This window comes from Alosa sapidissima, chromosome 16 (genome assembly GCF_018492685.1).
Source record: "Alosa sapidissima isolate fAloSap1 chromosome 16, fAloSap1.pri, whole genome shotgun sequence".
Taxonomy (NCBI): domain Eukaryota; kingdom Metazoa; phylum Chordata; class Actinopteri; order Clupeiformes; family Clupeidae; genus Alosa; species Alosa sapidissima.
This window is the reverse complement of record NC_055972.1, coordinates 15078368-15092501: the sequence shown is the minus strand read 5'-3', so window position 1 is coordinate 15092501 and position 14134 is coordinate 15078368. Positions and strand designations below refer to the sequence as shown.

Here is a 14134-nt window from a genome sequence, read left to right as displayed (position 1 = left end):
AGATATAAATATGAAATATATTGTTTTTTTTTCAGACTATATAAAGTAACTGTGTGTCATTTGTTACTGTCAGTGTGTTGATAAATCTATGCGGTCACACAAGGTATACTTGATAAAAAAAATCCATTTTCATGTGATATGATGTATAGTATGTGATTTTATATGACAATATGAAACTCAATCTCTGTATCACAAACACATAGATCATTTGTACAGAATGACATGAATGATGCCAAGATCAGGATTCCAATCAGTGAATAGCATGTAAGGTATGTCTGCTTTATTTGTTTGTTTGTGTTTGTGATGTGAACCTATATGTTTGTGTCTTTGTGTGTCACCTGAGTGTGTGTGTGTGTGCGTACAGTATGTGTGTGTTAGTGTGTGTGTGGGTGTGTGTGCTCCCCCACGAACCTCGGTGATGAGCATGCGGGAGGCCATGGTGAGTCGGGTGCGCGGGGAGAAGTGGCTGGTGATCATGATGCGCATGCCGGCCTCGGAGAAGGACAGCTGGTGGGGGTAGGCCGACAGCAGCTCGTCCACCATCAGCACTGACGGCTTCCGGTGGAAGTTAGCTGCAGGGACGGACCACACAGACAGGGGTCAGAGGATGTCGTGAAGAGAAGGGCAGAGCATTAACAGACGGGGCTAGAAAAATGTGAGAAAACACATGAAGGGTTCAGATGCAAAAGCCTCTAAATGTCACCTACGTCAAAAATGAGATAAAGATGGTGAGTGAATGCTCTCCTCACATAGTATACGTTAATCAAATAATTTAACTTCCTGGTCTGAAATATCGATTTCTATGCAAAAACCTATAGGAACCGGATTTTAAATGCTCATTTAAAAGAAATGTGGTCAGACGGATTTAGAGGGTTTTGCATCTGAACTCTTCACATATATACACATACATACACACACACGGATGCACCCACACGGATGCACCCACACCACATGTTGACATTACCACCTATCACACGAAAACTAACAAAGACAGAGAAAGATGTAGAAAAAGACTGTCATAAAAACACACAAACGTACACAGGCACTTAGAGGCAGCCTCTGACACACACACACACCGCAAACACAGGCACCACCCGGGGGACCCCAGGCACTGTTTTGGTTTTTTGTCTGCTCCACTGCACCCGACTGAGCTTGTCAGCCCCCCACCGAACCTACCTGCAGTGGGTGGCCAAGGCCATTATACTTACATAATGACTTTAATTAGGTGCACTGGGGCAGAGAGCGAGAGAGAAAGGGAGAGAGAAGAAGAAAGAGAAAGAGAGAGAGAGAGAGAGAGAGAGAGAGAGAGAGAGAGAGAGAGAGAGAGAGAGAGAGAGAGAGAGAGAGACAGAGAGGAGGGGGGGGCATGCTGTGCAGGGGGCCCTAGATTGGCTGAGTCTCTGACAACGGTCAGATATGAGGTGATGGGCACCTTTTTTCAGCAGCACCACCGTGGCATCGCAACCATCGTCCAGGTCGGCGTTGCTGGCTGTGCCGTTGCCCAGGTTGCCCGAGTTCTTCTTACGCCTCTCAATGAAACGCACCACAGTTGAGTTCAGCCTGGGAAGCAGAGGGACAGTGGGTCATATATGCAGTACAGAAACTGCTTATATGTCAGCACGGTATACTGTATGTGCATGTGAATGGTGGGCAGCAACTTACTTCATTATCGTAATGTAAACAAGGTACATCAGCACGAGTGTGAGAGATTCCCACCTGGAAACAAACAGCAGGTGAGGCACATTACCGACACACCTTTCTGAAAACATACCATTTAGCCTTAATGCCATACTGTAAGTGATAGATCCAATACTACCATTAATAAAATGGACATATAGTATATCATTATATAATAGAGTCCAAATGAACAGAGGAATGTGAACATTGGACTCACCATGTTACCTTCTCGTCATATATAAACTGTAAAAAGAAAAACAAACAAAAGTCAGATGACAGATACAGAAGAATTTCTTGACACCTTGGTTGCTTTTTTATAGACACTACTGAGTTGAACTGAAATTCTTGAGGACCCCTTTGCTTGCAGTATCATGAATCCACCATCAGATGGCAGCAAACTCCAACTCTGGTCCTTTGAAACTGAAGTTGGTTGCTGATTTCAGCATGTTGTTACCATTTGCCTACTCAAGCTAATCCTGAGAAACTCGATACGCTTTGGTTCTGTGGTTGCAGCCAGAGACTCTGCTATATAGCCACTCACTGAAGGAAATAATCAGACCCGTCATCACAACTGTCATATGCCAGTATACTTCCCACTTCAACACACAATGTCCTATAATACCATAAATATTTCCTAGGTGTATTTGTGCTATGCTTTATCTTTATCCCTTATCTTTGACTGAAACCAATTAAGAAGTCTGCTGCTCTCTTGGTGCTGTTCATGCACCAACATTAAAATAAAATAAAAGCTCCATGCCCAATGCACACAACATCTGAATGTATGGAGCTCCAACTCAAATTTGGCTACAGAGCACTCTCGTGACTGGCAGCCACAGAACTTCATGGCATGCTGACAGTGTACTCTGTGCTACTTCAAATGCCGCATGTGCTGCCAAGAATCCTCTTCGAGCTCCACTGACCGATTTGTTGGCCACGGAATCAGCCATGACAACGGACTTCCTCACTTGTAGCTCACGACCCAGCCACTGTCCTCTCATCTCCTCTCCTCTCCTCTCTTTCTCCTCTCCTTTCTTCTCACTCAATCTGCTCTAGTCTTCTCTCCCTCTTTTCTCAATCTCCCTCTCCTCTTTCCCCCACTCTTTTCTTCTCCTTTCACTCTCCTCCATCCTCATCTCTCCTCTCCTCTCATCTCAGAGTTGAGCTGACCCAGTCTAATAGCTGACTCGTGACCATAGTCAGTGATGCAACCTTCTGTCTCTCTCCCCAGGAGTTGAACCACCACCACATCCCAAAACTGTCAGCACATCCTCAGCCTGCTTTAGCTTGCATTACCCAACATCACTTTCATTTCACTCAAATACACAAGTTCAGGAACTAAGTAGCTACAATACCACCCATAAATAATGTTTGGGTTGCACTTTGTATAAAAGCCTTTGCTAAATACTGCTTTACAGCTTTTTTAAAATAACATAAAACATTATTTCTAGAGACAGTTTGTGTGTGTATGTAGAGGAATGTTAAGACAGCTCACTTTGAGGAAATGGGCTTCAGTGCTTTGGAGCTGACCGGATGCTCGACTAGAGTACCAGCCCGCATGTTTGAGCCGCTCATGTCGTTGGCGCCCTGCTGTGGCTAACTAGCTGCAGCCCTTCTGTAAGCACTGTATCTGAATGACAAAAGATGCTAATAGCGTGCCGCTGAGTGTAATCCATGCCACAACTGAAATGGCTGCCATCTAATCCGTTGCAACTCATTGCATTGAGAGTGTTGTCAAGGCAATGGTCTCTGTCACTTTGTTGTGAAAATTAAGCTAAATGTCATTTTACTGCATTCCCACAATGCTTTGTTGTTGAACTAGTTAGACTAGTAAATAGCCACACAATATTGTTTGTCTGCCTGTTACCTTACCTGTCTACCTGTTATTATTGCAGAGTGCCTACCTAACCAAAGAATGGGCAGATAGAAGCATACAGTACATGCACTCTGGTCAGAGCAGTCATGGGTTCGCTGGCTGACAGGCCTGTCCAGCCAGGCAGAAGGACGCTCGGCGGTCTCCATGTTTTGGCTAATTCGAGCGCACCCTGCAACCTGTCACAGCTGCACCTGTTCACCAACACAACAGCCCTGATTAGGCTGCTTGTTCCAATCCCACCACACACATCCTCCCTGATTGCCACGACGACAGCTATAGAGTGCCGTTGTGGGGATGCGTTTCTCCCCAAGGCGTCACTGAGCTACCACACCGGCTGCTCTACTGCACCGACATGAAGCACAGTCCAGAGTAGGAAGGAGATAGTAAGGTCTCTGTGTTCTCACTACAGAGGCTTCTGAGACTCACAAGGCGGCCTCTGTTCACTTTGAAGATTACACAGATGAAATACACTTCTTTCACTTGCCTCCTCATCCTCCCCCTGCTCTCTCTCTCTCTCTCTCTCTCTGTGATGTCCTGCTTGGCGGTGCTGGTTTATGTTTGTTTTGCTGTGTGCCGGGGACCCATGCTGGGTCCTGCGTAAACAAGCGCTTAGCTGCAGGCCCATGGGGCCTGTGGAGGAGCCGCTAGCTGCTCCTTGACAACTCACCCGCACGAGGAGGCCCATAAGGGAAAGAGAACCAGCAACGTGTGTGTGCGTGTGTGTGTGTCCAAGCCTGTGTGTGAAAAGCACTTAAACTGCTGCATGTACTCACCACAATTAGAGTGGTCACTGATATGGTGTAGAACACTGAATCCCTCATTAGAGTCCAACAGGAGAGTCGTACAGCCTGGAAGTAGGGGTGGGGGAGTGGACAGAGAGAGAGAGAGAGAGAGTGAGAGTGAGGGGCCACATATTCACATCAGCATCCCTATGCACTGTCCAAATGCAGTAGATCCTCCACAGACCTGACAGCCTGGGCCTGATGCATGAAATAACCCTGTGTGATCCAGCAGAGGCAGTGGTGTGATATTGGCTGGGGATGGATGGGGGGAAGTCACTGTTTGTTGTCATCTCTCCAAGGTGACATAATCCATGAGCTGGAAAATCCCCTCACCTGAGCGCGTGTGTGTGAGTGGGTGAATGGGCTGACTCTGGTACTGTCATTTCCTAATGGTTTTCATTTCTGGTCCGCACTGTCACCAGCTGAATCCAGTGCTTATGCTTAACACATGTGTGGCCGTGCTTGTCCATCATGTGCTTATCCATCAGCTTAAGGCACAGTATACTTCACATGCTAACCCGAATGAGCACACACACACACACACACACCCACACGCACACACGTATGCACGCACGCACACACACACACACACAGGGACAGAGACAAACCCACAACATTCTGCAGAAACAATCTTAATATGATGAGATTAACCGCCTCTATCAGAATTTCCAGACACAAATTCCATTTTCTGGCACAAAATTCAGTTAAAAGGTTGTGACCACTCTTTTCTGCTAAATATATAGTATGCATGTGAGATTATCATTGAGTGTGGTGTGTGTTTGTGTGAGAGAAAGAGAGTGTGTGCGTGGAGTACTTGTGATTATTGATCCGAGTTCATTTGCATGACCTTGAAAAATCTAGACCAAACGACTGCAGCTGTTATTTTTGAAGATGAGCGGGAGTCATACATGTAGTCACTCCTCGTGCTACTCAACCCAAGCCATAGGTAAAAATCTGCAACACTGCGTTGCCATGACAACGCAGGAAACTGTCTCACGAAAGTGCGTGCTACTCAGCGCTAACATTGCCATTGTGCGTATGCGTCTCCAAGGGATCCTGTTGCCAAGAGCCACCTCTTTTCCAGTAAATCCTCTTTCTCTCTCTCTCTCTCTCTCTCTCTCTCATTCTGTGTCACTTCCTGTTGCCTTTCTGTGTGAGTATATGTGTGCATGTCTCTGTGTGTGTGTGTGTGTGTGTGTGTGTGTGTGTGTGTGTGTGTGTGTGTGTGTGTGTGTGTGTGTGTGTGTGCGTGTGTGTGTGTGTGTGTTTGTGTGTGTTGTGGATGAATGTGTGGGTATGTGCAAGTATGTGTGCTGTCTGAGTGGTGTGAGCTTGTGTGTGTCTGTGCATGCCTGTGTCTCTGTGAGGGTTCATGTGTTTCTCCACCTCACAATCACACTTGGTCTGACTGCTGTCAGATTACCAGCCCTCACTGTGCCTTTGTCAGATGGCGACTAAAGGGTAAAAGAGAAAAAAGAAAGAAGAAGAACAAAAAATAACAGAGACAAGAAAAAAAGAGCTGTATTTCTGAGGAAGTGGGAATGTGCATCTCAGTATCTCTCACTGGAACTGGTGCACAGATCTGATCAAAGAGAATGGGAGAAGCAGAGATTTCTCACCATAGCTAGTCCAAGGCCAATATTTCTTGTCCCAGGGCTGGGGGGAGCTCACCACTGCCCTTATCAAGATAGCTGATAATAAATGCTATGTTGAACCTAAGCCCTATCCTGGTCAGTAGCTCATGTACTTGCATAGAAGACATGACACCTGACATAAATGAGCATCTACCGACTCCTAGTGGAACTGTCTTGTTTGCTCTCTGTTTAAGGCAGTAAAACCCTTGAAGACCACTAAAACCATTAGGAAAAGTTGACCGATACTATAGTAGACCGAATCATAGTAGGTGAAACAAACCCAGTTTGAAACCAAATGGGACCTGATAGTAAATGGTGGTCGTCTAAACAGAATATATTCAGAGTGTTACAGCCTGTGGTTTCTATGAGAACTTGCTGATTTCTCCACTGAGGTCAACAACAAGTTACATAATTATGATGTAGCACAAAGGCATGTAATGCTGGATAATCAGCATTGATATATATGGTACAGTGCATCTTCTCTATGTTCTGCATAATTTTCAGATTCAAGCACACAGAGAACTCCCAGTGATTCTAATGACTTGCTGATTGCATAATTAGCATACAAACACACTATGCATATTTATCACACTTCCTCTTTTCGTTCGGCTCACTGTACTGCATGTTAATCCCCGAGGGAACTATCTCTTATTTTCTTCTGCTTCTTTGTTTGAAGCAGAAGTTATACAATGCCTTATATGGTCCTCCATAGAGAATTGTCCACCACTGTTGTTCACACTGTGGTGTGTTCTAACCATGATGCAGTCTTCGTATAAGTGACTGGAGATAGGGCATGTTTAGATTCTGTATGCCTGCAGTGAATTGATGATGGGTCAATTAAATGTTACAGAACGGTTATAACAATGATTATCATTTGGCTGTTGAATATGGCTGAAATTACCAGTAAAGCAGACAAATAAACAGATAGACAGATAGATAGATATATAGATAGATAGATAGATAGATAGATAGATAGATAGATAGATACTTTATTCATCCCGAGGGAAATTTTAGAGTAAAATCAATTCAAAGGTCTTGTAAAAGTGTCGAGTTGTATGAATTACCTGTCCAGCAAATATCCCACAGACGCCGATGATGCAGAGAACGTTGAAGACAGCAGAGCCCACGATGGTTCCCACCCCGACGTCACCCTTAGTAATAAACACCCCTGTACACAGAGGGGGGTGGTCAAGTCACGCTCCAACTCTCTCTCTTTCTGAACTATACAATCTGTATGCACAACCTTATGACAGAAGCACTTTGGCCATTTATTTCTAATGTAATCTTACAAGTCCAGTCAGGATGCTTTTGTCAGCGCCAATTCATATCAATAACCCTGTTATGAGGGGCTACATATTTCAGTTACAGTTTCAGTCACAGAATGATGCAATTACACACGCGCACACACAGAGAGAGAGAGAGAGAGAGAGAGAGAGAGAGAGAGAGAGAGAGAGAGAGAGAGAGAGAGAGAGAGAGAGAGAGAGAGAGAGAGAGAGAAAGAAGCAGACTAAACAGGGGGGGGAATATTACCAATGACAGAGGTGAAGAGCTCTGGGGCTGAACTTCCTGCTGCCATGAAGGTTGCTCCAGCAACATCCTCACTCAGATGCAATCGCTGCAGAGAGAGAGAGAGAGAGAGAGAGAGAGAGAGAGAGAGGATCAATGAGAGGAAAGTATGTCAAAGAAACAGTGGGAGAGACAGATATCAAGACAGCAGAGAGATGGATGGAATATTGCAAGAGGGGAGAAAAAAGAAACAAACATATAAAGAGAGAGAAATGACAAAACACAGAGAGAGAGAGAGAAAGGAGAGCAGGGAGTTTTTAATAAGTGAACTCTTCCAGCCAGCTATCAATCATATCAAACTGTACCCACTCTGACAGGGCACAGAATACTGATCAAGGTCAGTCCAGATTACTGTGTGCGCGTGTGTGCGTGTGTGTGTGTGTGTGTGTGTGTGTGTGTGTGTGTGTGTGTGTGTGTGTACATGAGACAAAGATATGGAAAAAGTAGTGTGCATGTATTTGTGCGTGTCTAAGGGTCATCTTAGTGCGCACTCTTACCTCACAGATTTTCTCCAGCGATGGAACAAAGTAGTCATCGCATACAATGGCCAGGGCGTAGAACATGTACATGGCCTTCAGAGAGAAGCACAGGCTGGTGTCAAACACACACAGTTATGGCATACAGCACATACACCAAGCACACACAAAACACCAAGCCACAAAACAAATTCAATGAAAGGAAATCAGAAACTGCAGTGTGTAGAATTCAGTAGGATTTCAGTTGTTTTGGTAGCACTATTATGTTCGCTGCAATGCCCTTCTACTTGTGTTTTGCTGCACTGAAGTACAAAGTGGTTATTACAACAGAGTCTGAACATGGGCCAAACCTTGCTATTTACCATGCTAACCTTGGTGGCTATCTGGGCAACACTGAGAGCATTGTGTCAAAATGGTTTCTTTACACTCTGTAGCTGTTTCTAGGTAATTTTTGAACACTTCAAAATAAATATATAGACATAGCCTCTTAAAGCAGACATGACTGTTGTGCGGTAGGGGCATGTTGGGTGAAATTACCCAGACAGTCTGACCCTTAGAGGCTTGAGCCAAATGAAAACTTGATTGTCTGTAGAGAGATGAGAATATTAACCTCTTTACAGAGATGGGATTGTGTGTGGCCGAGTTTGGGCAAGCCGTAAGAAGGGTTAAAGCAGAAATGGAAGTCTGTGGTGTCGCTGTGTAGCAGGCATGCGTATCCTCCTAAGCTGCCGTTTGTGTCCTCCATGCTATCTGTATGCTTGGCTCGACTGGACAGCCCTGCAGATTCTAAGAAAGTTACTTAATGACTGGGAAATGCCTCTTGCAGTGTGTGTGTGTGTGTGTGTGTGTGTGTGTGTGTGTGTGTGTGTGTGTGTGTGTGTGTGTGATTGCATGTGTATTCGGTTTGTGTGTGTGTGTGTGTGTGTAGAAAGGATTAGCCTTGAGAACATGGGAACATCTGGTAGTCTCTGATAGTGTGGTCAGTGGGGTGTGAATGGTGTGAATCTGGCCTGGGCAGCAGCTATCTCCGGGTGAGAACGGCTGAGCACCAGATACGCAATCGACACACACTCGCGCACACACACACACACACACACACACACACACACACACACACACACACACACACACACACACACAAACATAAACAGAGAAAATAGCCATCAACATTGTGGATTGCACAATCTGAGCCAGTGTTCAAGGATTCAACACTACTATCTATCATACAGGAATAGATTTTTTTTACCTCTGTCTTGACTACCTCAAATAACTCTCTAAAATGTGTGGAGATAATAATAATAAGCTTTATTTGTATAGCACCTTTCATACACAGAATGCAGCTCAAAGTGCTTTACATTTGAAGCATGTAACACAATAATAGTCAGTCAGTCATTATCAATCACTTTTCTTCATTGCTAGGGGCCGTTTATGATCCACTCAGCAACATATCAAAAATATAGAAAATGACATGTCATAAGACTGGCAGCCTTAACTCTCTTACCCCCCACACGCACGCCATATGGCAACTGTGGCAAGGAAAAACTCCCATATTCCAGGAAGAAACCTTGAGCAGAACCTGACTTAATAGGGGGAGCCCATCTGCTTCTGGCTGGCTGCGCCCTCCAATAGCAGCAGATGTAGAATAATCTGAAAAAGTAGTCTACAGGATAAGATGAGTTAACTAAAAGCTTTCCTGTACAGGTATGTTTTCAGATCTTTTTTAAAAATATTTACTGAACTCGCCTGCTTGATGTACAGAGGCAGGGTGTTCCATAGTTTGGGGGCATAATGGATAAAAGCAGCTTCTCCACTTTGTTTGTGGAGCACTTTGGGTACGATCAAAAGATTAGAATTGGATGATCTAAGTTTCCTTTGTGGTTGATAAGATATTAAAAGCTCAGAGATATATGAAGGTGCTATGCCATTCAGAGCTTTGTAAGTAATTAACATAACCTTAAAATCAATTCTTTAGGAAATAGGGAGCCAGTGCAGTTCAGCCAACACAGGGGTGATGTGTTCTCTCTTCTTAGTCTAGTCTAGTCTAGTTAAAAGTCTAGCCGCAGAGTTCTGTATGAGTGCCAATTTCTTTAGATGTTTTTTGGGAAGACCAGTGAAAAGTGCATTGCAGTAGTCTAACCTGCTAGTGATAAAGGCGTGAATTAGTTTTTCTGCATCCTGTTGAGTTAAAAAGGGCCGCACTTTGGCAATGTTTCTCAAGTGGAAATAGGCTGTCTGAGTAACTTTACTGATATGGGGCTTAAAACTTAACTCTGCATCTAAGATGACACCGAGGCTTGTTACTTTTGGTTTGACCTGGTGCGCCAAATTCCCCAGATTACTAAGAACAATATCTCGCTTTAGTTTTGGTCCAACCAAAAGTACCTCTGTTTTGTCATCATTTAGTTTCAAAAAATGTTTGCTCATCCACTGATTAATGGAGGTTAGGCATGCAGTGAGGGAGCAAAGGCCATCTGGGTTAGTTGGCTCCACAGAAATATACAATTGGGTATCATCTGCGTAGCTGTGGAAGTTTACATTATGCTGACTTATGACGTTTCCCAATGGAAGCATATATAGGGAAAATAGCAGGGGACCAAGGCAGCTCCCCTGGGCCACACCAAAAGGCAAGTCATGTTTTTCAGATACATGATCTCCTAGACTGATATAAAAATCTCTGCCAGTAATAGTAAAACCAGTATAGAGCATTATCAGAGAGACCCACCCACTTCGCAAGGCGGTGAATTAGGATGCTATGATCAATGGTTTCAAATGCCGCACTCAAATCCAGAAGAATAAGGATTGAGACTTTGTTTGAGTCAGTAGCCAGTCTGAGATCATTGACTATTTTTACTATAGCCGTTTCTATGCTGTGATTTGATCTAAAACCTGATTGGAATTTTTCAAGGATACTGTTTTCGTTGAGGAAGGTATTTAACTGATTACAAACAACTTTTTCAAGTACTTTGCTCAGGAACGGTAGATTTGATATAGGCCTGTAGTTGCTTGGTATGGTCAAGATTTGACTTTTTGCTAAAGGACCTTAATTTTGGGGGGCTGTTTTTGGGTGTACTATCAAACATATTACTTGTGTTACCAATAGCCTCCCTTATAGAAATGACTTTGTTTTTGAAGAAGTCTGCGAATTCTTCGCATCTTAGAAAGGATGCCTGACTGAGTGTATCAAAAGGTGTTTGATGCAATAGCCTATCAATGGTAGAGAACAATACCTTAGAGTTTACACTGTTTACAGCAATTACCTTAGAGAAGTGGTTCCTTCTCTCATTCCGAATAGCTCTATTATAATTTGCTATTTTTTCTTTTAGAATGGCACGGTGAACCTGTAACTTAGTTTTTCTCCATGTTCTCTCAGCTTTTCTACATGATCTTTTTAGATCATGGATATTTTCGTTCATCCAAGGTGTCAGTTTGCTACAGGGCCTTTTTTTAGTCTTTAAGGGTGCCACTCTGTCAAGCAGAGCGCCTAATTCACGATTGAGAGCCTCTACCATTTGATCAATGGGATGATGTAAAATATCGAAATTTATGGAGTCTATAAGAGCTATGAACTGCTGTTCTGCTCTAATGTCCAAGAGTCGCGATTTGATTGCAATTTCGGGATGAATTTTTGGAGTATGTAGTACTACATTAAAAGATACACAATAATGATCAGACATATTTATATCATTTACTGATAAGTCTGTGACTTCTATCCCTCTAGAAATGACTAGATCGAGGGTGTTACCAAGGTTGTGGGTGGGTCCTGTAATGCTGCTTTAGCTCTAAACTGTCCAACACATTAAGGAACTTACTGGCTTTAGCATCAGTTGTCTTATTGACATGAATATTAAAGTCGCCATTTACAATTAACCGATCATAGCTAGTGATGATGATCGACATAAGTTCAGAAAACTGGTCAAGAAAGCCAGTCCATAGTTTAGGAGGGCGGTATAAGGTTAATAGAAGTAGGCCTACAGCTGGGTCAGCCTTCAGAGTGAGGGCAATATACTCAAAGGAAGCGAATTCGCCAAGTTGACTCTAGTGCATATACATGCGGCTTTTGTGTGTGTGTGTGTGTGTGTGTGTGTGTGTGTGTGTGTGTGTGTGTGTCAAAAATGTGTGTGCCAGGACAAATGTCTCATCTGTCCCTGACACACACATACACACACACACTGTATTCGCCATGTCTAGAGTGGAGTGGAGTGGCTAGCTGAAAGCCTGGTTATCGTTAGCTTGCCCCATTTCCTGCTAACTATCCACATTGAGCCACCAATGGCTTCCGTCTTCTGAGCCAGTCCACATACATAACAGACCACATTGCAATATGCCGGTGACAGCCACTGTGTGCGCGGGGGGATTTGGTTTCCAGCAGTAATTGTCTCGGCCACGGTATCCCTGAGAGGATTGGAAGGCCATCTAAATAATGCCCCTGTAATGCTGGCAACCATCTGGAAAATCGCCAGGGCTCTGCTGGTGGGAAGGGTGCCAGTGATTTGGGCACCATGATGGAACACCTTCTGTCGGGGCATGAGTAAACAAAACGACTATGCGACGGATCAGCATTCATTCTCAACAAGATGTTCAAAACCAATGCCACCGCTGGTCTGCTCTGGTACTGCAATAACAGTAAGCCTAATACCCTATGTAGTGTATTAGTTATGTATAACCACATTTAAATGGAGATTAGCCTGACGAGCCAGACCCACATTAAAATGTAGGGTCTGGGCACTCACCGTTCGCAGTGCGGAGATAGGAGTAGGCCTAAAACTAACACTAAATGTTTTCTGCAAAAGATACAACAGAAAAAGTTGTAAACATAAAAAGAAACATAGTCCAGTCCATACAACTTCATTTTAATTTCAAAAGAAATACTGGACTATGTTTTTTTTTTTTTTTTTTTAAACGGCGACGAAATTGTGAATGACATGATTTGGATGTCAACTCAACGTATGTACTCCCAATCATCCGTAAATTGATCTAAAGTGCATTTTACTCCGGATAATTCCTTTAAGGCTTTGCCCTCACTGTACGTGAACTATAAAGAACAACTGAACAGCTGTGAGTGAATTCTGTTTGAATGTGGTCATTTTTCAGAATCAACATGTAGGCCTTCTGTGATATGTAGCATATTGCGGTCCCTATTGTGATAGTATTGTGAGGTTGCAGGCAATACCCAGCCCTACATTGGAATAAATTGTTCAATCTATACTTCCTTCTTCGCTAAACTGAACTGCAAACAATATAGATTAATGCCATTTACATAAACAAGTGATCTACCTAATTTTGACAAGAACTGGATGAACCAAACCACAAAGGTCAGCCCAAATCACTTGAACTTGAGTGATAAGGGTGAGTGATTAAGTAATATGTGATAAGATAAGACTCTTTCCACTGACCTGACAATTGTGTCCAAGTTAAACAGTGAGGTCACTGAACTTTGCTTAGAGATTAATGCATAAAACACGCCCGTGTTGTTTACCCATAGTTGAGCTGAGTGCTGCTCCGTTCTGCTAACAGGAGAAAGTACTTACTGCCGGGCCTGAACTAAATACAACTGGCAACAGTGCTGACAGGAGGAGCATGCCCATGCTCTGTCGCTTAGGCTGGGCCAGAGTCCGAACTCCTGACCAGCACTTTCCTTTCTCCTCTCTCCACCCATTTCATGCCATGCTAGTCTATACTATGGTATGCTATGCTGCTACAGTACGTAACACTTACACAATAACAACCTGGACTGTGTCCCAGCAACCATTTGTTTGACGCTGATGCTTGGCCAAGCTAGTGTAAATGGAGGAGGAGAAGCAGGAAAAAAAGGAGAGAGAGAGAGAGAGAGAGAAAAAGAGACTGTGTATGTCTATGACAACAAAAGGGAGAATGAGGGGAGAACTCTAGGGCTTGCTCTCAAAAGCAACATCATCATATAACTCAACACAGTTCAGTACCTTCAGCTCTTAAGGCTATGCTGTCAAAAACTCAAAAGCTCTTATTCCAAACAATACATCTCCTCCTCTCCACAATCCAACCCCGTATCACAGGCCAAACACACATTCAAAAGACAGACTCTGGAGAGTGAAAAACAATTTTTGGTGCAGAGGGGGCAGCAATGGGATGTGTCGTGCTTGCAGTGTC

At 43.7% G+C, this 14134-nt stretch overlaps 1 protein-coding gene across 1 annotated transcript in view; it reads right to left on the bottom strand.

Annotated features, from left to right (window-relative positions):
* The window catches only part of slc24a3 (solute carrier family 24 member 3), a 71325-nt gene that overhangs the window by 5981 nt on the left and 51210 nt on the right, over positions 1-14134 (bottom strand). The window contains exons 4-11 of the mRNA XM_042064862.1: positions 8030-8104; positions 7497-7581; positions 7031-7134; positions 4324-4398; positions 1895-1920; positions 1663-1716; positions 1433-1560; positions 412-572 (exon numbers count right to left, since the gene is read on the bottom strand). Of these exons, the coding sequence (XP_041920796.1) occupies positions 412-572; positions 1433-1560; positions 1663-1716; positions 1895-1920; positions 4324-4398; positions 7031-7134; positions 7497-7581; positions 8030-8104 (708 nt within the window). The remainder of the gene's footprint in view (positions 1-411; positions 573-1432; positions 1561-1662; positions 1717-1894; positions 1921-4323; positions 4399-7030; positions 7135-7496; positions 7582-8029; positions 8105-14134) is intronic.